General features: G+C 45.4%; 1 protein-coding gene across 1 annotated transcript in view; it reads right to left on the bottom strand.

The window, feature by feature from the left end:
• WAPL (WAPL cohesin release factor) overlaps positions 1-23,342 on the bottom strand; it is a 244,627-nt gene that overhangs the window by 63,896 nt on the left and 157,389 nt on the right. The window contains exons 16-18 of the mRNA XM_085883568.1: positions 5,243-5,442; positions 2,483-2,701; positions 1,587-1,702 (exon numbers count right to left, since the gene is read on the bottom strand). Of these exons, the coding sequence (XP_085739694.1) occupies positions 1,587-1,702; positions 2,483-2,701; positions 5,243-5,442 (535 nt within the window). The remainder of the gene's footprint in view (positions 1-1,586; positions 1,703-2,482; positions 2,702-5,242; positions 5,443-23,342) is intronic.

Below are 23,342 nucleotides of genomic sequence, written 5' to 3'. Positions count from 1 at the left end.
TTGGCTCTGTAGCGAACTGGAATTGTTTTGAGGCCTTTGAAACACCGTGGATTCTTGCTTTTACCAATACCGAAAGGAGGACGCTTAGCACCAGTCATCGAGCAGCAAAAAAGCACCGTGATTCTTTCCTTTGGCTTTTTCTCACCGCAGGGCTGATCTCCCTTGAAGAGGAACGTTCCGTCTGGTAAGGCCCGAAAATACAACCCGGTTTCGTCAGCATTCCAGATCTCATCAGCCGTGAAGCCTTCTATGAGATCCGGAAACACGTGGTCCAGCCATTGTTGTTTCCCTCTTACGTCAGCCGCCGCTGCCTCTCCGTGAAGTTTCTTGTGGACGATTCCATGTCTTTTCTTGAACCGGTCAATCCAGCCGTTTGTCGCACTGAACTTCTTGTTGTTAAACTTTTCCGCGAACTGAGCCGCTTTCTCCCGCATCAGAGGTCCAGAAAGCGGTGCTTCCTTTTCTCTAGAAGTTTGAATCCACTTGACCATTGCTGATTCGACATCGGGTGCGTTGCCGCTTCGCTTGCGTTTCTGAGAAGAAGACGAATCCACTTGACCTTTCAGAATGGCCTCTCGATCTTTCAGAATCTTGCATAGGATCGGCTGGTTAATTTCCAACTTGTCTGCAGCTTCTCGTTGGCTCATTCTGGGCAAAGCGTCATAGTCCCTCAGGATTTGTGCTTTATCAATGTTTGAACGATCCGTCCGCTTTCGTTTTCTGTCCATCGTGGAAATGACGACACGCCTAGTGCTTAGACTGCAGCTGTCAGCCGTCTGCCTATCTGTACAATGACGACCGAAATCACTGTAGTGGCATAGCGTTATTTTTAGCGTGACGTCAGCCGCCTGGTGGCAAAAGTTGGAACTGTGCGGCCAGTAGGCGCTGAACTGTTGAAGTGGATGGCCAGCAGCTGATTCTATTCAGCGGGTTTTTGATTCTAATAAAAACGGGAAAAATTGTGTACATTTAGATACAATGGAATCGGTCTCAACGATTTTGATTCTATAATATGGGTGATTCTATTAACCGTGATTCTATTAAGCGGGTCCCACTGTATATATATATATATATATATATATATACATATATATATATATATATATATATATATATATATATATATATATATATATATATATATGTAATGTATCGTCGTGACCAGCAAATCGATGAATGACCACCACTGGATGAATGGATCAAACTCGCTTTTTATTCCCTTGGATTGCGTTCAATTTATGGCGACTTTGGCAGCGTGGGAACCGCAAGGAGGATACAGGATCCTTCGTTCTCAAGAAAGAAACACGACAGTGGGGGATGATGGCAGAATGCAGTGGAAAGGGGGGTGGGTCGGGGAAGGGAAACACAGATTACCAAGTCACAATGGAAAGAAAAAAATCTCAGGCACCACACACCAGACTTAAGCATGGATAGGGAGGGGAACGAGACCCGCATGAGGCCTCATCTCTTGTGGAGGATTGTTGATGAAGTGGTCTTCAAACCAGCTACGAACCCACAACGAAGCAGGAGATTAATCAGGAACAGGAGCAGGCGACAAAGCATGCAGACGAGCAAGGAAGACAAACCAGGAGACGAACCCAGAAAACGAGGAGGCAAAGTACAAACTGCCACTCCCGAGGCGAGCAAACCACGTCTCTCCCTGAAGAGCGAACAACAGACCTCACTGGAGCCTCACGTGGAGCTTACAGAAGGTACCACATACAACTCCTTAATTTTAATTCCTCGCCATTTATTGGACAATGCATCACCCTTTGTATGAAGCACATTCAGACAGGAATTCTCAAAAAGGGAACCCAAATGCTCAGACCATCTCAATGCTATTCTATCCTTGATACCCTACAAAATAGATATGATGCGTTTCCCCCCCACCCCCCCCCCGATTCCCGAATTATAAGGTTGGGAAATTTGCGTTTAAAGATCTCTCACACTCACACACACACACACACACACACACACACACACACACACACACACACACACACACACACACACACACACACACACACACACACACACACACACACACGTCATCCAGGCACTCACCCTCCGACACACACAAATGCAACACGTACCAGGCAGCTATAAAAACGCGGCACGTCTGCTCACCGCATGCCAATGCATGCAGTTTGCTCGATGGCCGTGCCACGCCAGCACTCCGATCCGTTGCTGCCAACTCGGGCACAATTTCGGATGGCTCACCGGCATGATTCACACACCGCACACATGCCTCCTCACACTTCGCCACACACCCACCCTGTACTCCCAATTTTCACCATTGGGTGTGCCCACAGACCTTTTTTCAATGGCAAATGCCGGCTCCACCCCGGGATTGGGAAACACCACCAGCTCCCTTTGCACAGATGTGCTTATCTGCAGGCAGATGTGCTTACCTTACCTGTTGACCTCACCAGTCACCATCTCTTCTTGCCAATCTTCTGTGCCCCCCCCTCACTTCACTCACCTCTCCCCATCATCTCATTGCCAATTCCACTCAGCCTTGCGCCAATCACATCCATTTTGCTGAAAATGTTCTTATGCCTGGCATCAATGTCACACCTTATGCTTTCACACATCACATCCATTTTTGCCAGTACGTGTGTCATCAACATCTTCACCCGGTCGCTGCTGGACTGCAATGGCGATGCTGATCCGCTATTCTGCACCACAGGTGCTGCATTTTCTGGGGGTTGGGCATAAGGATGGGGGCAGTGGGGGAAGGGGGAGGGCTTGACCGCTAAAGGCAGCTCTATTGCACTCCCTTATGGTCCCTCTCCCACAATGTCATTCCCGTTCAGTTTCTTGGGCCATAGTTCCCTCCTCCATATCTTCTCAATTAAACCCTCCTAAACCCACATGGTCCTGCTTCACCTGGGCTTGACAGAGATGCAAAATATGGTATGGCAAATCTTGGAAATGATGAGCAGTGGTTAAGCAACATATGTATCCATGCCCAATAAAAGCACAGGTTGCCTTAGTTGTGAGGCAGTCAATTAAAATGCCACATCTACCGAATGATCAGAAGGAACCAAGCCATCGGTATGCTGAATCGTGGAATCGGTCAAGAAAGAGTTGCTCGACACTTTCATATCCACCAGTCAACAGTTTCTAGGCTACAGAACCGATACAGAGTCATTGGAAGGGTCAGCAACTGTCCTCGTCCTGCTGCACAGTAAGTGTCGTCAGCAAGACAATACAGATATATCATCGGTCACCTCCACAACTGCTTCAAGACAGCATGAGAAATGGCCAGAACCACCATTGGAACAAGGGGACGACTCAACATTGACAAATATTGACACATCAATACTGACTTGCATGACGACTATGGGGAGCAGCTGGTGTTAACTTGGATGGGAGACGGTGGGCAAACGTCATCTTTTCCAATGAATCGAAGTTCAACGTCAGTTTTCCAGATGGACGTCTTCATGTGTACCGTCGTCAAGGACATTGTTTTGCTCAGAGCTGCATTATTGAGAGAGACCGTTTTGGAGGTGGCGGTGTTATGGTGTGGGGAGCAATCATCAAATGAACCCTCCACGTAATGTTGCAGAGCTTAGTGCAGGCTTGCAGCTCCATTGGGCAGCAATATCACAAGCTCTGATCCGCCGCCTGTGTTTATCCATGCCCCGTCGACTTCAAGCGTGTTCACCACCCAATGTGGTCACAATCAATATTGACCGCACAGACCCTGCATCATTTGACGTTTTTGTGAAGTCACGTGCACATCCCGATTTTCCCGTCTCTGTGGAGATTCTGCAGGACTGTCCCCAACAAATCTCATGTGATTGCATACGTCGATCCTTTTTCACATGCCATTAAATAAATGTCAATTTTAATTTGGTATGCGTTTTTATTGCCTCTCAGTATACTTGAAGAATGTTAAATGGTACTTTGGAAAAGAGAGCGAACCAAATTGTACTGTGTGGTGCATGAAATGGTAACCACGAGCTGAAAATGAGCCATGAATAAAAGAGGATTTAAAGGAGGAATAAAGGAAGAATCGGAGAAAGATGATGGTGACCTACTTTCGCCCACACAACGCATATACCCTGTTTTCCTTAGACAATTGGTGGTTGGGGGGGAGGAAGGCGGCACACCTGGGCACGTATATTAATGAAATAACTGACTCGGGAAATCCTACGTGTCCTCGACGTTCGTTGACCCAGGGGACCGGTTTCGAAACTGTAACAGGACAGTATATCGATTTTTAACTTCCGCCATCTTTGAAGATGATTTGTTTTCACCCCTTTCTGTTTGTTTGTTTGTGTGTTCGTTTGTTTGTGAACAGTATTACGGAAAAACTCCTCGATGGATTTAGACGAAAGTTGGTGGGGGGGGGGGGTCGGTATGGTCCAAAGATCATGCCATTAAATTTTGGACTTGGTCCCCCCCCCAACAAGAAACTGCGAGAGAAATTTTTTTTTTTTTGCATTTCTACATGTTTTAAGTGATTTCCAACCCCCCCCCCCCCAAAAAAAAAAATGTTGGAGAAAAGAACTATAACTGTCAGCACTGTTGACATCATATTTAATGAATAAGATATAAGGTTCACTTGAGTGACCCAGCAGTATTGGCGGCGGAGGTTTTGCACTCTTCCGAGTGCTCCCCCTCTAGTATTGTTTTGTTATATTTTAAAAAATTAATTTTATTATTTCTATTAGTATTTATTTATAATTATTAATTGTCTAATTTTGTAATATCAGAATTAGTTACTATTTCTCATATATATATATATATATATATATATATATATATATATATATATATATATATATATATATATATATATATATATATATATATATATATCTTCAGCAGCAATCTTCAGCAATTCATAGATCGGTTGCATGCAATAACAAGCAGAATAAAAAAACATCCGAAGATATCAGCATACTTTTCAATGAAATACGAAGACTTATGAGTGGAGTGGACAACAGATAAAATGATAATGTAAGGGAGTGAATCTGGGACCAAAACATCACGAGCTCTGTGTTCAGATAGGAATGTTAAATAAACTGATCAAAATTGGTTGACCATTGCAGAGCTGTCATGGCAAAATAGATGTTCACTCCCATTTATGCTTGATCTTTCAATCATTCCACACAACCGGGAAAATATGAACAGCAGCAATAATACATCAGTCATTTTTTGCATGCATTGGATGTCTATGGCCTTTACCAAATATGCCTGGATGTTTTTCCATGAGGCATCTGTGACTCACCATTGTTGTTGGTGAGATTGAGAAGAACACCAAAAGCAGCCCTCAAACATCCCTCCAGAGCTTTGGCTACAGGACTGGCACTGCGGCTCTGAAAGGTGGGACCACCCTTATAATGCACTGGTGGTGGTGTGAAGCCAACTTGGGTATCAAGCGTAATCTGACCACGTCTCCGCGTCTCCTTTTCACAAAAGCACAAAACCCTGCAAAGATCAAAGATGATGTGGAAAGAACAAAGTGCAAATTGTGCACAAGTTCACAAAAACTACCTTCAGTAAAAAGGACCCAATGAAACCTTCTGGCAATATATTGGCAAAAAAAAGAAAGAAAGGAAATTTGGTATTTGTAAAGGAGAACATGAGAAGGGAGGAAGCAAATTTCGTCCCACCAAATTTTACATGTATTTATGGGGAAAAAAATTGCTTTATCTCAGCTATAAGTTTAATGAAAAGCAATCCACCATTGAAACTAAAAACGTGCTACCTTTTTCGCACAACCACAAAATTTACCACCGCATTAGTTTTTGGAGTGTGGGGAATTTTTCTTAATCTAGTTTCTAACACTCATGGAAGAACTGTCAGACATACAAATCAGGCACTCTCATGCAGAGACAGACAACACATGATGACATCAAACACTGCCATTGATCTTGGGGGAAGTAATGGGGACATCTGGTGGCAGTTTTTTTTTTTTTCTTTCCATAGTCAGGGTGAACATTCAAGGATAAATCTCCCTCCAAAAGGAATGCCAACTTATGAGGTTTGAACATGCTCTATCCTTAGTGCTGAATAAGCATCAAACAATGAATCAGCACATACCCTATTTAAAGTCTTGTGTATGGCTTGGCTCGGGCTTCGGTTAGCAATTTATACAGCGGCCCACAAAAGTATTCACCTACCCCCTCCAAAGTTTTCACATTTTGATGCCACCTGAGCTTATTTCATGATGCTTTCAAATCAAACTTAATATACTGACTGAGTCTTCAGAAACGACTCCAAAGTGATAAAGCAAAAAAAAATGCAAATGTGAGCAAGTCAGATTAACAGAGAAAATCAGATTAACGTGTGTGTGTGTGTGTGTGTGTGTGTGTGTGTGTGTGTGTGCGTGTGCGCGTGTGTGTGTGCGTGTGTGTGCGTGTGTGTGTGTGTGTGTGTGTGTGTGTGTGTGTGTGTGTGTGTGTGTGCATGTGTGTGCGTGTGTGTGTGCGTGTGTGTGCGTGTGTGTGTGTGTGTGTGTGTGTGTGTGTGTGTGTGTGTGTGTGTGCACGCACATTGTTGTCTGGCTTCCTTCTTGAAACTAAAATGCAGGAATTGGTCTATATTTTAATTGCACATAGTTCAAACCCTTTGTCCAATTAACCATGTATCATTTCAGGAACAAATTATTTGTTTGAAAGGTTACAAAATAAGTGTAATAGGTTTCATCTGTTTGTAATCAGTGGTTTAACTTAAAAATTAAGCTCACTCACTTAGGAGTTTTAAAGAGCAACTCACTTAGTCAAACAAACAAGACAAACAAGAAGACCAAGTAGCTTTGAAAAGAAGTCAGAGTGGTGGGGAAGCACCGTTCAGGAGAGGGTTACAATAAGATTTCAACGTCACTCATCCCTTTGAGTGCAGTAAAATAATCATTAAGTGGAAGATGCATCACTCCACGCATATTCGACTCAGTCCAGGTTGCCCATCCAAGCCCAGCAGCCAGGCAAGCAGGAAACTGGTTCAGGATGTCACTGTAAATCCAACAATGACTGAGAAAGATCTGCAAAGCTCTATGTCTACGATATGGGTAAGTGTTCAATCAACAATATCCCATTCCCTTCATAAAGGTGGCCTCTATGGACAGGTGGCAATAAAGAAGCCATTACTGAAAAACACGCATCAAAAAGCACGCATGGAGTTTGTGAAAAAGCATCTAAGTGACACTGCAGGCATGTGGAGAAACGTTTTGTGGTCAAACGAGACAAAAACTTGAACTTTATATTCGAAATTCAAAGCGTAACTTTTGACGCAAGCCTAACACTCAGTCAACACCATCCCGACTGTCAAGCATGAGGGTGGCAGCATCATGTTATGGGGCAACTTTTCATCAGCAGGTACTGCAAAGCTTGTCAGGGTAGAAGGAAGAACGCATAGTGCAAAGTACAGGAGAATCCTTGATGAAAACCTGCTCGAGTCAGCCATGAATCTGAAACTGGGTCGGAGATTCACAATTTAGCAGGACAATGATCCGAAGCAGAAAGCTAAAGCCACACTGGAGTGGCTGGATAAGTAATAAATGTTTTTGAGTGGCCCAGGCAGAGTCCCGACTTGAACCCAATTGAACATTTATGGTGAGACTTAAATATTGCAGTCCATCGACAATCCTCACATGAGGAATGGGCAAAGACTTCACCATCTCACTGTGTAAAGCTGGTAGAGACCTCCCCAAAATGACTCATAGTGGTCATTGCTGCATCTCTTCAGTTATGAATAAAAAACTTCATTTGGAAAAATTATTTCTCCATTATTCACCTTGCATTTTTGGGAGGGTAGGGGGTGAATAATTTGCATTATTGGTAGGGGGTCAATACTTTTGCAGGCCACTGTAACTACTGGAGAGAGAGACAACTAGTTGGATGACAATTATTCAAGTTTATATTGTGTCCTTTTGTCTTTTTCCTCCTGGGGCCTCACCTCTTTTCATTTTTTTTTTTTAATGCAAACTGGATTTTATCAGGAGTCACTGGTGGATTTGCTTCGTTGTTATTTGTTGTCTGATATACCTGTAAATTATCTTTTCTCACTGTGAAGTTGTTCATAAAATTCTGCACATTTGATGACTCCATTTAAAACTAGAGGGGGAGCACTCGGTCGAGTGCAAAACCTCCGCCGCCAATACTGCTGGGACACTTAAGTGAACCTGATATCCTATTAATTGTAGGTCAAAACGGATCCAGACTCTACTGAACCACGATTGAATAAACTAAACTCGATTGACGCGCATGTAGAAATGCCCAAAAAAAAAAAAAATCGAAATTTTTTTGAAAAAAAAGTTGCAAATTTTTTTTTTTCTCCAACAATTTTTTTTTTGGTTGGAAATCACTTAAAACATGTAGAAATGCAAAAACAAAAATTCAAATATTTTTTCAAAATGGCCGCCATAGCGGCCATATTGGACTTTGGACCAAGTCCAAAATCTAATGTCCATGATCCTTGGACCATACCTAATCTCCCCACCAAGTTTCGTCGAAATCCGTCCAGGAGTTTTTCCGTAATACTGTTCACAAACAAACAAACAGACAGACAGGGGTGAAAACAGTAACCTCCATCCATCTTCGATGGTGGAGGTTAAAAATGCTTCCATTGTCTTGTTCGAGTGCAAAAGATTTCAGCACATCCTGTCATTACACTCCAATTGTAAGTATTTAAGTTGCTGTTCTCAAATTACTTTTTCAATTTCTTTCATTTTGAAGAATCATCTTTAGTTTTGTTCATCTCATAATATTCAACCTTTTATCTCACTGCTGTAACTTTTGTAATTTTCCTTCTTCATCAATTTTTTGATCATGTCTGCTAACTTGTTCTTGTGACTGTATATATTTTTCTTTGCAATTTCTGAGCCTACATCATTATTTGATGATTGCATTCATAAACATGTTTTTTTTTTTCTTCTACCTGTTGGAATCTGTTCTTCAGCTAAATTAAGGCTTCACTTATTCGTTTTTGCAAGGTGGTTGCATCAATTCTTGATTGAGCCTGTCATTCTTTATGCTCTTTCTTGTTTTAGCTTGCACCTTATGAGTCGATGGTCACTGTCCACACTAAAAATTTTGCTGTCACATCTGTTGTAAAAATAATGTGGTTTACCAAAATGAAATCTATCTCGCTTTGACTTGCCCTGTTTAGACTAATCAATGTCATTTTCTTAATTTTGAACATACTCATTATGGAGAAGTTATTTTTCATCACAAGTTCCACTAGCCAGCTTCCTCTTTCATTATTCTTGCCAATTTCAAAATTCCCAACAGTTTCTTCTTTTCATTGTCGAAGGTGCTCAAACCACAATACTAGTTTCCAAGTAGCTGCTATATGACAGACGGTTGTCACCAAAATTCATGAGGGCGTCAAATCAGAGGTGCAAAATCAACTTTGCAACATTTACCGATTTAGTTTCCTGACTAATATTTGGAGTATGGGAATAATTTGTGACTCTCACAAGTTTAATAGCCCATTGGCTGACAGATTCCTTTGAAAAGAAATCTGCTGTGCTGCATGATCAGTGACTCTCACACAGATCATCTTTGTGCCAGCAATGTTGAGATATTTGAAAAACAGCCTATAATAAGAAAAAGAGCAATCAGAGATTGCAAACCCTCGCCAGGACTTGTTTTGCGTGGTGTTTGTGTAGTTTTTATGTGGTGTATTTGGTGTGGCGTTTGTGTACTGGTGTGTTTCATAATTAATGAGACTTATTGAGATACTGCCACTTTATAACTGCTGGCAGTGATGACCGGGCACCAAGACGTCCCGCTTTGATTGGACACCTGACCCTGACCCTGACCCATGATGTTTATTAGAATTCAATTGAATTTCGAATGGGATTAAAATCAATTCAATTCAAATAAAATGGAAGACCAAATGGGTACAGTACTGCAGTGGGGTAATCAGAAGGAACCCAAACAAGCAAAAAGGAAAGATGAAGTCATCAGGAGGAATCTGGATAGGATTCGCAATGCAGCTACTTACTCCTCTACCCTCAAACCCATCCAGGAACGGCCAAATGAGCCTTATTCAAAAAAAAAAAAAAAAAAAAAAAAAGAACCCACATTAAAAAAATTTAAAATAATTCTGGCTACCACACCATGTGTCTGATCAGGTTGAGATTTAAGACATATAGTCCCCATCATCATAAGATCATAATTTTGAAGTTTAACGTCTACTGATGAAGCGGTTCAAGAGAAATAAGAATTTAAAAAAGATTTTCACTCCATCAAATATGGCTGGCAGTCCATGTGATTATCAATTATTCATGAATATCCTGGTATCCCCATGGCTTAGGGAACATGAGTGAAGTTTCCCCTTGATCTGTCCAGCCATTCTGGAAAAGATTTTTTTTATAGGTTCCAGGGTAAATCCAATATGGCTGCCAAACCATGTGACATATGACATCATATGTATAAATCTTTTGTTCCTCGTGTATCGGCGGTCATACGTGTAAAGTTTCGCCTCGATCTGTTCAGCTATTTCAGAGAAGATTTTTGAAGGCTTTTTTTTTTTAACAACAATAAGTTTGCCAAATCACTTGACCAATGACTTCATCAATTTTTTTCTGTGGACCACTTTATCTCAAGATGACCCTCAAAAATTTTCATACTTATCAGATGTCATGTTCTACATATGCAATGACGTCATAACAAAGGCACCTATGATGTCATTTTAAAAAATCACTTATACCACACGAGGAGTACTTGCCGTGTGCCAAGTTTCAATGTTTACCTTGGTGCGGTTTTATCTTGATACAGAGGTCCAATGTTTTTCCATTTTTCCTACATGGCTGCCACACCACATGACCTACGACATCATAATTATCAATAAAACATTCCACAAGAGTAGCCGCTCCTCTGCTGAAAATTTTGTTTCAATCCGACAAGTGGTTGCAGAGAAAAACACGAAAGTTCTATGCAGAGAAACAAACAAACAAACAAACGGAACCAAATGCAATACCCTGTCCTCCGGCGAGGGTAAAAATGGCCCAGAGACAGTAGTTTCACTTCATTCTTCCTAATAACATGGCAAAACATGGCGACCTGTTCACTTCAAGATCTGGGTTACTTTGCTCATACCCTTGAATTGGTTGTATAAATTATGATGGTGTGCAGTAATGAAGAGCTGTTATTGACACTGACTATTTGCAAGTGATTTCCTGTTTTGGCTCATCCAGCCAAAAGATAGACATCTGCATCACCAACTTCTGTCTGTTCAGAAAGGTTGTTTTCAAATGCTGGAGACATCGATGATGGAAGAGAAATAAACTGGCTCGTGAGAGTCCATACAGCCACAGGAGAGAGGAGAGATGCTACTTTTCAGAGCAATTTTGCTGAATTTTGCAAAAAGAGCAAGAGCAATTAAGGGCAATTTTGCAGTTCATACAAATACAAATGTTGACAGATCTCAATTGTTTTGCTGTTGGCTGTTGTTGCCAATGAGCCAAAAATAACATTGGCTAACTTGCAAAAATTGCTTGGTGTTGTGTTAAATACTGTATCAGTATCGGTAAACATTTTGACATCGGTGCAACATTAATACCCGTCCCTCTGCCCTTGAAGAGACTCGTGTGTGATGTTGCTCCACCCTCAACAAAGGGGCTGACCGGATGGCCTAGAGATATGCACGCTCACCTGCCTCTAACCTGTCGAGCCTGGGTTGAAATCCTGACCCAGCTATAAAATGTCATCACGGTGTTTCACAGGTAGGGTGAGGGTGATTCATCAATGTGTGCCGTCCCTCGGATGGGCGTTAAACGGGAATCCCGTCTGCCAGCATTCGTTTGTGGACATCAAATATCCCATGGTTCTTCACGAAGAGTAGGCGAGCTATCGCTGGACCATGGCCAAATTCCAAATTCCTGCCTGACCAGCAGAGGGTATTGTATCAGAGGCACAGCTGCTCCTCCGCCAAAGACACTACCCCGCAGCCTTATGTGGCATATGAACGAAGAACCACCCCCAAAAACCATTTGTTTGCCCTGTTTTGTATACTTGGTCGAGGCTTGTATAAGAGCTAACACAGAACAAAAAACAAAGGGAGCAGGAGACAAGAGGGGGAGAGAGAAGGAAGCACAACAGCCGCAGGGAACAGGGACATCACGAGATCTGGGGAGGAGAGAGGGAAAGGGCAGGGTACACGGGGTAATCAACGTGGACTCTACAGGGACTTTCAGCAAGGCCAACAGGGAAATTGAAGGAGGTGGGTTTGGGATGGGTTAACTGGGGTAGAAAAGCTAATGGTTTTGGATGGGGGGGAGATATGACAAGGTGGTGAACAGCTGTTTTCAAGACTTGGAGGGAAGAGTGGGATACAAAAGTATGTGGGAGTTTGTTCCAGGGGTGGGGGGGGGGGGAATAGAGGAATGAAAGAATGAAGGTGAGCAGTGATTTTTGATTTTAGCAGTTTCATCAGAAGTGGGTCGCTGGCAGACCGTGAGCACCCTGGAAAAATATTCAGGGGACAAAGAACAGACAGAGCAGGTGTACAAGGCTTATGCCTTGAAGGTATTTATCTGCCAAGGGGAGCCATATGGCTAGTGCTCATGTGAAAGATGGAAAATCTATAACATCAAAAACAGCAAGTAAACATCAATCTGACAAAGCATAGTACTGTGCTTTGTGAAACACTCCCCTAGACCCCCATCACAGGAGATAGAATAACATTCATTTCCAATTTTATGCCAAAAATGCTCCCATCTCTTCTGATTCTGTAAGATATAATGCTGTTACTACAGTTGGGGTTGCTTGATTGATTGCAACGTTATTGACAGCATAGTAAACTTTATTTAAAGCAAGCGTATTAAAACCAGATGCAGTGGCATTGTAGTCACAGCATCTGCTCCGAGTGGGTAAGCTCGGCAGTTCGATTCAGACACTGGCCGTGTCACAAAAAAGACTAAAATGGTACGTAGCACGTTTTTGCTTTATGCTCAGCATTTGGAGGATGTAACACGGACAAGCTCTGCAGTTTGGCATCTCTGGAGAGGGAAGGGGCACTTCCAAAACACCATGATCAAGCTGCAACAATCTTCTAACTCTAAAAGAGCATGTTCGTTCATGCGAGACATCCTCCATTCACACACATCTTTGGAAATTTTTGCTCGGTGGGTTAGGGATACCTTCTCTGGTTTGTTGTCTTCGTGTTTGCATAAAAATTGGATTAGGTAGTCTGTTGCACTTTTCATGTACTTAGTCAATCCTACAGTTGCCACTCTGTGCGCTTAGTTGAGTTCCATCAGTGCACTACCACCCCCTCGTCTTGTCAGGTACATTCTCAGGATACATTGGTTTTTGAAGAATATTTTGTGCATTGTGAGGAGTTTCCTTGTTGTGATATCTAGGTATTTGATTTCCACTTGTGGCCAGTGTATTATTCTGCAGCTGTCCTGGAATACTGGTATTGAGAGTTGGCTTGTGTGCGTGTGCGCGCGCGCGCATCACACTACTCTTCCTCCAGATCTGGGCCGATTACATCCAGACTTGCTACATAGGATCAGCATGACTCCAATTAGTGCAAAGGGGTGTTTTTTTATTTATCTTTTCTGGTAGTCTTGGGGGTCAGGGGGGATTGGGGAGGAGAATTCTTCACTCATCAGAATATTTGGGGGTCCCTCATCGTGAGTGACACTTGATCCAAACAAAGCCAATGGAAATCTGACGCAACAAACTCGGACAGTGTATAATCAGCAGAGGCCTACAGGTCTGATGTCTTAGGCTCACCAGAAACCCAAGATGGTGGCCATATTATTTTGTCTGGATGCCATGGCGGATGTACTCAAGCGACTAAGGTGGGTGGGGTCCAGCATCTGTCTAAACAATGGGTGCACATTTCAAAAATTGACCCCCGAACAATAACCAACCATGCGGAGCTCTTGTAAACCTGCAACACATCGCAGGTAATAAAAATAGAACCGCGTGTGCTGAAGCTCATCTGGATTGTAGTGTCCGAGAAGCAGTCAGACAGACACGAGAGCAAGTAGCAACTCTGCTTTATTGCCTGATCGGATGCACACCACGCAAACCCCTAGCGGGCGAGTCATGATATAGAACCCAACCACGTGACTACAAGCATCCCAAAGCCCTCAGCCCCCATACAGCACTCAACCCCCATACAGCACACTTCCTCCCCTTCTAAAATGGCAACAATCAACATTCAAAATCCTCCAAGTACCACGGCCGGCTCCTGATCCGCCCCGGGAGGACAGCGCTGCCAGCTGGCCCAGGCTCAGACGCCTCCTGGCTAGGTTGAGGTGACACCCTCGCCGGACTCGCCCCATCCGTATCATCCAGCGCCCCTGGCCGACAAGCTATCTCGTCTCCCTCGGGCAGGACTGAATGAGGTAAACACCCCGAGTCAGCTAGCCTCGTGGGCACCGGCATGTCTGGCCTTGGTGATACAACGTCTGGCCCCGGCGACATCAGAGGTGGGGGCTCTATGTCGCTCCGCACGGGGGGGGGGTGACGCTGAACAGCGATCATGCATTTGGTCCACGTGCCGTTTCTACACCTTTCCATCATCAGTCCTAACCAGGCAATTTGCCAGACCGAGTATTACAGCCACCACGGCCAGCACCCATTTGGAATTGTGGTCATAATCACACACCATTACCCGCTATCCCACATCAAAACCGTGCACCAGCGTCGGCCGTGACACCGCCCCAGCCACCGACCTCCCAGGTCGCAGCAAATCCAGTCTAGACCTCAATGCACGTCCATACAAACGAATGGCAGGGGTATCATCGGTAGCCTGATGAACAGCATTCCTATATTGCAGCAAAAATACATCAATCATTGTCTGCGGAGATGCACACCCCCCTTTACGCAAGGCACGTTTCAACATTTTAACAAAGGATTCCGCCTGCCTATTCGTGGCAGTATGATGCGGTGCGGACTTCAGATGTCGAATACCGTTTCGACGCACAAAATCATCAAACACACCCGCGACGAACTGTGGACCGTTATCAGAGACCAGAATCTCGGGTATTCCCTTGTTAGCAAAGATCGTTCGCAGCTTCTCTATCGTAATGTCCGCCAATGTACGCTGCATGACCACAACCTCCGGCCATTTGGAGAACGCATCGATCACAATCAAAAACATTTTGCCCTTACAAGGACTAGCAAAATCCACATGGACTCTCTCCAAGGCCCTGTCTGGGATCGGCCATAGCCCCGGCGCCCAACACGGATTTTCGGCGTCTGCCTGACAGGTAGCACAATGCTTAACAATTTGTTCAATGTCTTTATCTAATCCCGGCCACCACAACAGGCTGCGGCAAGACTCTTGGTCTTCACGACGCCAAGGTGACTGACATGCAGCTCTTGCAAACAACGCTGCCTGAACTTTGGCAGGATCACCGTTCTCATTCCCCACATAATGCACCGTTGGGCCAACGACAGCTCTGATGCGCGAGACGCGAATGGCTGAAATGCCAGTGTCGAAGGCAGATCGCTCCAATTCCCCGTAGAAATCGCCCGAACGATACAGGCGAGTACTGGATCATGAGCCGATTCCACCGCGACCTGCTTGGCCGTGACCGGCCCGCTCTGGATTTGGCTCAGTGCAAACACATCAACCTGGTCGGCTGACTCAGACGACACTGGACCCTCCACGCAAGGCAAGCGCGAGAGACCGTCGCAGTTAGCATGCTTCCCGGTTCTCCGGAACTGGATATCGTAGCTGTCGGTAGTAAGGAACAGACACCACCGCTGCATTTGCGCGGCCGCTGCCACCGGCACCCCGCGCTCGGGTTTCAGGATGAATTGGAGCAGTTTGTGATCCGTCTGCAAGGTGAAATGGCGTCCAGCAGGTATTGATGAAACTTCTGCAACCCCCAGACGAGGCTGAGAGCCTCGCGCTCGATCTGGGCATATTCCCGCTCTGCCGCGGACAGGGTCCGGGAGGCAAAACAAACAGGTCGCTCGGAACCATCCTCCATCCTGTGGGAGAGCACCGCCCCGATGCCGTATGCGGAGCTGTCGCATGCCAATAAGAGCGGACGTGCAGGCTCGTAGTGAACGAGGACCGTATCCTCCGTGAGCAGTCGCTTGACGCAGTCGAACGCCGCCTGGTGTTCAGGCCTCCACGCCCAGCGCTCGTCCTTCCTGAGCAACCGCGTCAACGGCGCTAGCTGCGAGCTGAGTTTGTGCACGAATCGTTGGTAATACTGCGCCATACCAATGAAGGAGCGCAGCTGCGTCTTGTCGCGGGGTGGGGGCATGTGCTGAATCACCTCCACCTTCCGAGGGCCTTTCAACAGCCCCTCCGGCGTGATGATGTGCCTGAGGTATTCCAACCGCTGCTTGAAGAACGCGCAGTTGTCCTGCTCAAACGCAGGCCGCACGCCTCCAATTTCGTGAGCACCCGGGCAATGTTAGCCAGGTGCTCCTCCGCCGTTTTCCCCGCAATGAGTACGTCGTCCAGGTAGGTTTGAGCGGGCAGGCCGACGCACACCTGATCCATGGCTTTCTGCCACAAGGCTGGGGCCGAAGCAATCCCAAAACAGAGCCGGGTGTATCGATAAAGCCCCTGACATGTGTTAATTGTCAACAGGTCTCTGCTCCCGGGATCCATCTCCAGATGAAAATATGCATCACGTAGATCAAGCTTCGTAAAGTACTGACTCCCTGCCAACCGTGCATATATCTCATCAATCGATGGCAGCGGATACTGCTCCACGCTGAGCCCTGGGTTAACTGTGGTCTTGAAGTCCCCATTCCGTTTCAGCACCGTGACGACCGGGTGGCCCAGTCCGAGTATGGCACCCGTTCGGTCACTCCACAGGCCTCCAGTCTATCCAGCTCACCCTTGACCTTGTCCCGCAGGGCATACGGAACCGGTCTTGGTTTACAGAATCGAGGTACCACCCCCTCCTCCATGAATATCTTGGCTTGCATGCCCTTGAGTTTTCCAAGCTCGTCGCAAAACAACCCTTGATGGCTTTGCAGAATCTTCTCCAACTGAGCCTCTAATCAGCTCAGAATGGGTTGTACAAGGTGAATGGCTGTGCAGTCTAGCCTGATGCGGGTCAGCCAGTCCCGACCGAGGAGAGACGGCCCCCTCCCCCGCACCACATACAGCTTGAGAGCGGCGTCCTGACTTTGGTAGACCACAGACACGTCTGCCATTCCAACCAGCGATATCTTCTCGCTGGTGTATGTGTACAGCGTGAGGTCCGACCTGATAAGCTTCAGGCCGTTGAGTATACGCACGGTCTCTTCGCCTATGATCGACACAGCCGCTCCTGTATCAATCTGAAATACGATCGGCGTCTTTTTCACCTCAATTTCCACCGTCATCAGTCGTGTCTCCGCAGGACCAATTGAAAACAGGCTCATCATTGGCTGCAGGTTCTGCCCCGGGTCGCTTCGCCCAGGCTGCAGGTCTTGCTCCGGGTCGTCGAGATCGTCCCGCACCCCGCCATCCATGACCTTATCGGTGGCCAACGCCACTCGGCACACACGCTTCAGATGGCCCACCTTGTGACAATGTAAACGCACGCTGTTCTTATACGGGCACACCCGGCACAGGTGTCGACCTCCACATCCCCAACATGCCTACACGTTCACCTCGCCGCCTGACCGGCCGCATTGCGACGTCTGGCCACGGTCCGCACCGAAGGTCGCTCGTGCGGCCGGTTGCGCAAGGGACATCGCGTGGACTCCCGGGTCACCTGGCATGGTCTGACCAGCGATGGCTCATACATCCCTGAGGGTCCGTTCAACAGCCGCAGCGGTTTCTGCCGCCGTGCTGAATGTAATGTCCTCGCACTTCTGCCATAGTATCGCCGAAACCATTTTCGAGTCTTGCAATCCAGAAATAAAACGATCTTTGAGCCTGGCCGGACGTTCACTCGCCGTGAACTTGCAGGCGACGGCCAGATGTTTCACCCGCGCGACGAAATCCGCGACGCGCTCCCCCGACCTCCTCGCCAGGTGATCGAACTCGTACTGCGCCAGCTGTGATGATTTTTCCGGCGCCGTGTGCGCCTTCATCTTCTGCACAATGTCACCGAACGACAGCCCGGCGTCTCTCGGCTTGTCCGGTGCAACCAGGTCACCTAACAGGCGGTAATTGTCCGGTGACAGCGACGCAAGCAAGATCGACTTCTTCTTGCCTTCATCCACTACGCTGTTCACGTCAAAGTAGCACTCCAATTGCTCCGAAACACAACTCAAAGTTATCCCCGATGTAAACAGGCACTTGGCCATGAGTGGTAACCCGATTCTCATCCATCGTCGCCAATTGTAGTGTCCGAGGAGTAGTCAGACAGACACGAGAGCAAGTGGCAACTCTGCTTTATTGCCTGACCGGATGCACACTACGCTAACCCCTAGCGGGCGAGTCATGATATAGAACCCAACCACGTGACTACAAGTATCCCAAAGCCCTCAGCCCCCATACAGCACATGGATCAGGAGCAAAAGTCACTCAAACCCCCCCCCCCCCCCGCATACCCCTTAAAACCTGATTTTAAAAACCTGATACTGTGAACAAACTTTGGTACATCACGAGCGACGAAGGTTGTGGCCGAGTTTCATCAAAATCATCTGTGTAGTTTTGGAGGAGAGAGCAAATACCTATTTTGGATGGGGGGGGGAGCGGGTCAACCCCCCACCACTGTAGACCTTAATTAGTGCAGATATTGATGTGGTCGATAAACCTTCGTTCGGCATCAGATGTGAAGCTTGTGGCCAAGTTTCATCAAAATTGTGTGTTTGGTTCAAGCGATAATGACTGAAGTGTTTACAGACGCATTGACTGACCTACGGACACTGCCCAATCACATAAGCTCTCCAGACTAAAGTCCAGGTGAGATAAAAATGGTACCATTGGATAGATAATCAATTTATTTGGAACAAAAATTTCATAACTTTGTAAAAATTAAAAACGGAACCATTTTCATTATTCGACGACAGCAGGAACCCTTTAAAATAAAGCATGATGGACAGTGAAGGAGCACAGAAAATTATAAAGAGTAATACTTTTCGAAGCAATAGAAAAATATACTCGTATTAAAAATAAAAAAGACAAGGAAGGGGAACACAAACACAAATAGTCCAGGAGCCCAGAAGGTTTCTTCAAGTGAAAAGCGCTGGAACGTTTGACCTCATGGGCTGATGGGGTCATCCACCGACATCACAAAAATGCATTGCTGCCGGGTCTGACCCGTGGCTTTCCCCCCGAAATCACTCAATTCATGACGCCATTACCGATAAACCTATTTTGCTCAATATCTGGAAAAATATGCATTATAATATAACAAATAAGGTGTCCATACCTATGTTTTCATGGTCAATCATTACACTGACACCCGCATTATTGCTAGAAAATGTATAGTTTACCGTGTAAGTGTTTAGTTCACCCACTCAGTTTTGCAACGCCATTGCGGAAAAACCCATTTTCATTAATATCTGAAAAACACTGCATGATAATATCACAAATAAGGTGTCTATACCCATGTTTTTGGGGGAAATATTACAATGCCAACTCTAGTGCTTGAAAATGTTGAGAACACCCTGAAAGTTGCCAACTGGAGTCATATCATCTCTGTCTTTTGTTACAATGTGGTAAATAATGCATTGGTCTCTGTCCCTTTTTGTTATTTACAGATCATGGCAAATGACACCCCCCCCCCCCCCCGTTTGTATAACTTGCAAAGAAAGAGAAAAGAAACGTGCTCTGAAGTGCTTCAATTCCAGCAACTGGGAAACAGCCAAAAATGCTGCTAGACGGCAAAAGGCAATTCAAAGTTACAAGTTTTCGAACACCTTGGAAGAGATCAGAAGAGCTGAGGGCCCAGAAGGCAAATATTACCACTCGGTTTGCCTCAGTCGATTCTGTGCTGCAAAAAGAGGAGCACCTCCAAGCACAGAACCATCTGAACCACCTCAGAAGACGACTCGTTCAAGTTCCGATCATCCTTCTGCCAGCACGAGAGGCGTCCTTGGACAGGAATGTCATTTTGTGGACAGAAGAGGAAGAGGAAGTTGCAGAAAAATGAACCCCTTTGCCAATGTTTGATCACAGATGGGAGCAAGGCAATCCTTCTTGCTGCTAAGAAAAAGTGTGATACTAGGATCATTGGACTAGGGGAAGATCTTATTGCAAAGGAAGCCAAATACCAGAACACCTGTCGTCATGACTATGTAAGACTGGATGTGACGGATGAAGAGCAAACGTCGAATCGAAAGATGCATGTTGAAGCCTTCAAAAACTTGTCGATGTTCCTCGAAAATGAAGTCATCAAAAACAAAATTCCCTTGTTGGCGTCAGTAATTTTCAATTTGTACAAAGAAGTGTCTCTTGCTCTTGGAGGAACACAGGATGACATTGATAGGTACACTACACAAAGTCTGATATCGAAGATAAAGGAACGATTCCTGGAAATCCTCGTTGACAAACGAGCAAACAAATCTGGAAACCTTGTATACCACTCATCACTGACGTCTGCTGAGGCATTTGCTATACTGACTGATTCCAATGAAAAGATTGAAGAAATCAGGTGTGCTGAGATGGCATTGTGGACAGAAATTCTTGCAATCCCCCAATCAAAGACCCCATCACCCACTTCAGTTCAAGTATCACCCACTTCAGTCAAGGAAAATTCCCCAAGTATCCCCGATCTGACTCTCCTGTTTTTCCGTACTCTCATCGGTGGGTTGCAATCAGAAATTGGTGTAAATAACTCCAACAGGGATGTGATCGAGAGAAAAGCATTTGCTGGTACATCGGATGCTGTGTTCAACTGTACCAGAGGAAGAGTTAGGCCTTGGAAGCATCAAGCCCTTGGGCTCGGGTTGGGAACACTGACAGGATCGAAAACAGTGTTGACCACCCTGAACCGCTTTGGTCATTGTATCAGCTACGATGAAGTGAAGCAGCTCGAGACTGAAATGGCTTACACCTGCTCTGACTTGGAACAGGAAATTCCTGCCGGTCTCCACCTGCACGATGGATTGGGAACAGGTAATAATAATAATAATAATAATAATAATAGTAATAATAATAGTAAATAATAATACAAATACACGTTTGTGGTGAAAATGTTGTTATTACCTTTTTATATTTTTCAGCATGAGCCTGGGATAACTACGATGTTAATACGGTGATACGAAATGGCAAGGACTGTTTTTATTCAATATTAATAATTGCGAATTATTAGTTGGAATATTAATGGTAGATAGAATAAAAATGGTAGATGATGATGATGATCATGATGATGATGATATTTATTCTTCTTTTTCAGCATTAGCCTGGGATAACTACGATGTAAACACGGACACACCAGATGGCAAGAATACTCTGCATTCAACAGTAGGGATATGTTACCAAAATCAACTTCCATCTGAACCACAACCAGACCCATCACATAATAATGCAGTGGGGACACTGACCGGACAGAAGAGAAGACGCTTTGATGTGACCGAGAAGGTGAATCCGCCGCTCCTTGCATCGCTGAAGCATGCCCAATTCAAGATGACCCCATCCAGTGAGTTGATAGAAATGGAAAAAAAGGATCCATCAAGAAAAACTTGACTTCGCTTGGCTCCTTCAGTCTTTCACCCGGAAGTTACCACTCTTCACTGGCTTCTTCTCCCAATTTGTCACAGACAACCTGCCCCAAACTGCGATCACATATATGGACCCAATCTCACATCCACCAACAAGAAACGATGTAGTGCGGGAAACCATGGTGCGCTCGGTCAACGTTGCAGAAGAGACAAACCAGGGATACGCTGTCATCACATATGACCTTGCTGTTGCAATGAAGGCGTACTCCATCCAAGCATTGCAAACTCCAACTTTTGATAGTCATCATATTGCTCGGAAATTTCCATCTTGAGCTGGCCTTCTTTGAAGCCCTGGGAACCTTCCTGGCTGATTCTGGGGTAGAATATCTGCTCACTGAAGCTGGTGTCTTGGCTGAGGGCTCACTTGCTGGCTTCATGAAGGGGAAGTTTTATAACAGATGTACCAGGATCCACCAAATTCTTGCTGCTGTGATGGAACGAGCACTGTTCTCTAAGTACCTGGAATTAATGGAGCATCTGGAGGGATCCCTTGCACATGAATTGATGTCTGATAGCGATGGCACTGTCGAGAACTGTCGACGTATCACTGAGAATGGCGCATTAGAGGATCTCATGAAGAGATACGAGGTCTTCTTCCATGACGCCATCAATGGAAAATATGGAGGAACAGCATCATACTGGGTTACGTATGTATATTTCATCAACAGGGTGTATCGACAGCTGCAAAGGGCCGTACAGAACAATGATGTAGATGGATACATCCATATCCTGCCAAGTGTGATCGAAGTCTTCTTTGCTTTGAACCGGCCAAATTATGCGAGATGGGGTTCCCTCTTTCTCCAAAAACTCATGAAAATGGACCCCAAGGCTCGAGAGATTCTGGAAGCTGGTGCCATCTCAATTCGGCATACAAAGAAATCCTACGCCAGGTGTCCAGTTGATCTGACATCGGAGCAGACTGTCAACAGGATGCTGCTTCTCCCATGGGAGGCATTACGGCTTTCACAAATTCTCATAGTGGCTTCAGGAGGTGGTCCATCACTCTCACACAATGTAGCATGGCCCTTACAGAACTCTGTGAACTGGTCAGTCTCCAACCAGGGGAGGAACCAGCTAATCAGCTGAGGAAATGGAGAATTGAATGTGACAATGCTGACATGTTTCCCTCTCCAACACCTTGGACAACACATGCAACCCATTCACCAATTATTCTCCTGCTAATCTCATCATTGTGTCATCAGGGAGAGCAGCGAAGGAGGAGACCAAAACATTCCTACTTGGAACACTGGAATGGGGGGAAAAACTTCGACTTCAGTTCGAGGATAGGTGTGTAGTCGATGGTTCACGGTTTCTGAAGCCCGTGGCAAGGATCAAAATGTTGAACTTTGCTGCAGAGAATGTGAAGCAATCTAAGACCGCAGCATGAAGAGCGAATGCGTCAGAGGGGGTCAGGGATGTCTTTGGACGAATCTTAGCTGTTGCTGCTGAGACAAGTGATGCACTTGATCTGCATCACATTCTTAGCTACCCGGATACTGAAGTACCACTTTCTCTTGCCCATAGTGTTGGAACTCCCCTGAAGACGGACAAGGCATCTCTCACAAAGAAACTTGAAAGTACCAGTCACCAATCAAAGATACTGAGCGAAACCTGCGTCGTTCAACTACTCCTCAATCATTCATCATTACTGGACCTGACCAGGTTCAGCAACAGAGTGGCACAGAGTTACTCAAAAGTGGATCATTCAAGGAAGAGTTTGCCCGGTTTGTAATGGAGGAATGGAAGAAGCTCCAATATGGTTCAATTCTTGGAAGAAAAACACTATGT

Source organism: Eptatretus burgeri, chromosome 5 (genome assembly GCF_056783735.1).
Source record: "Eptatretus burgeri isolate ZD-2024b chromosome 5, Ebu_testis_v1, whole genome shotgun sequence".
NCBI classification, from domain to species: domain Eukaryota; kingdom Metazoa; phylum Chordata; class Myxini; order Myxiniformes; family Myxinidae; genus Eptatretus; species Eptatretus burgeri.
Note: the sequence above shows the minus strand (reverse complement) of the source record. Positions and strands in the feature narration are given on the sequence as shown.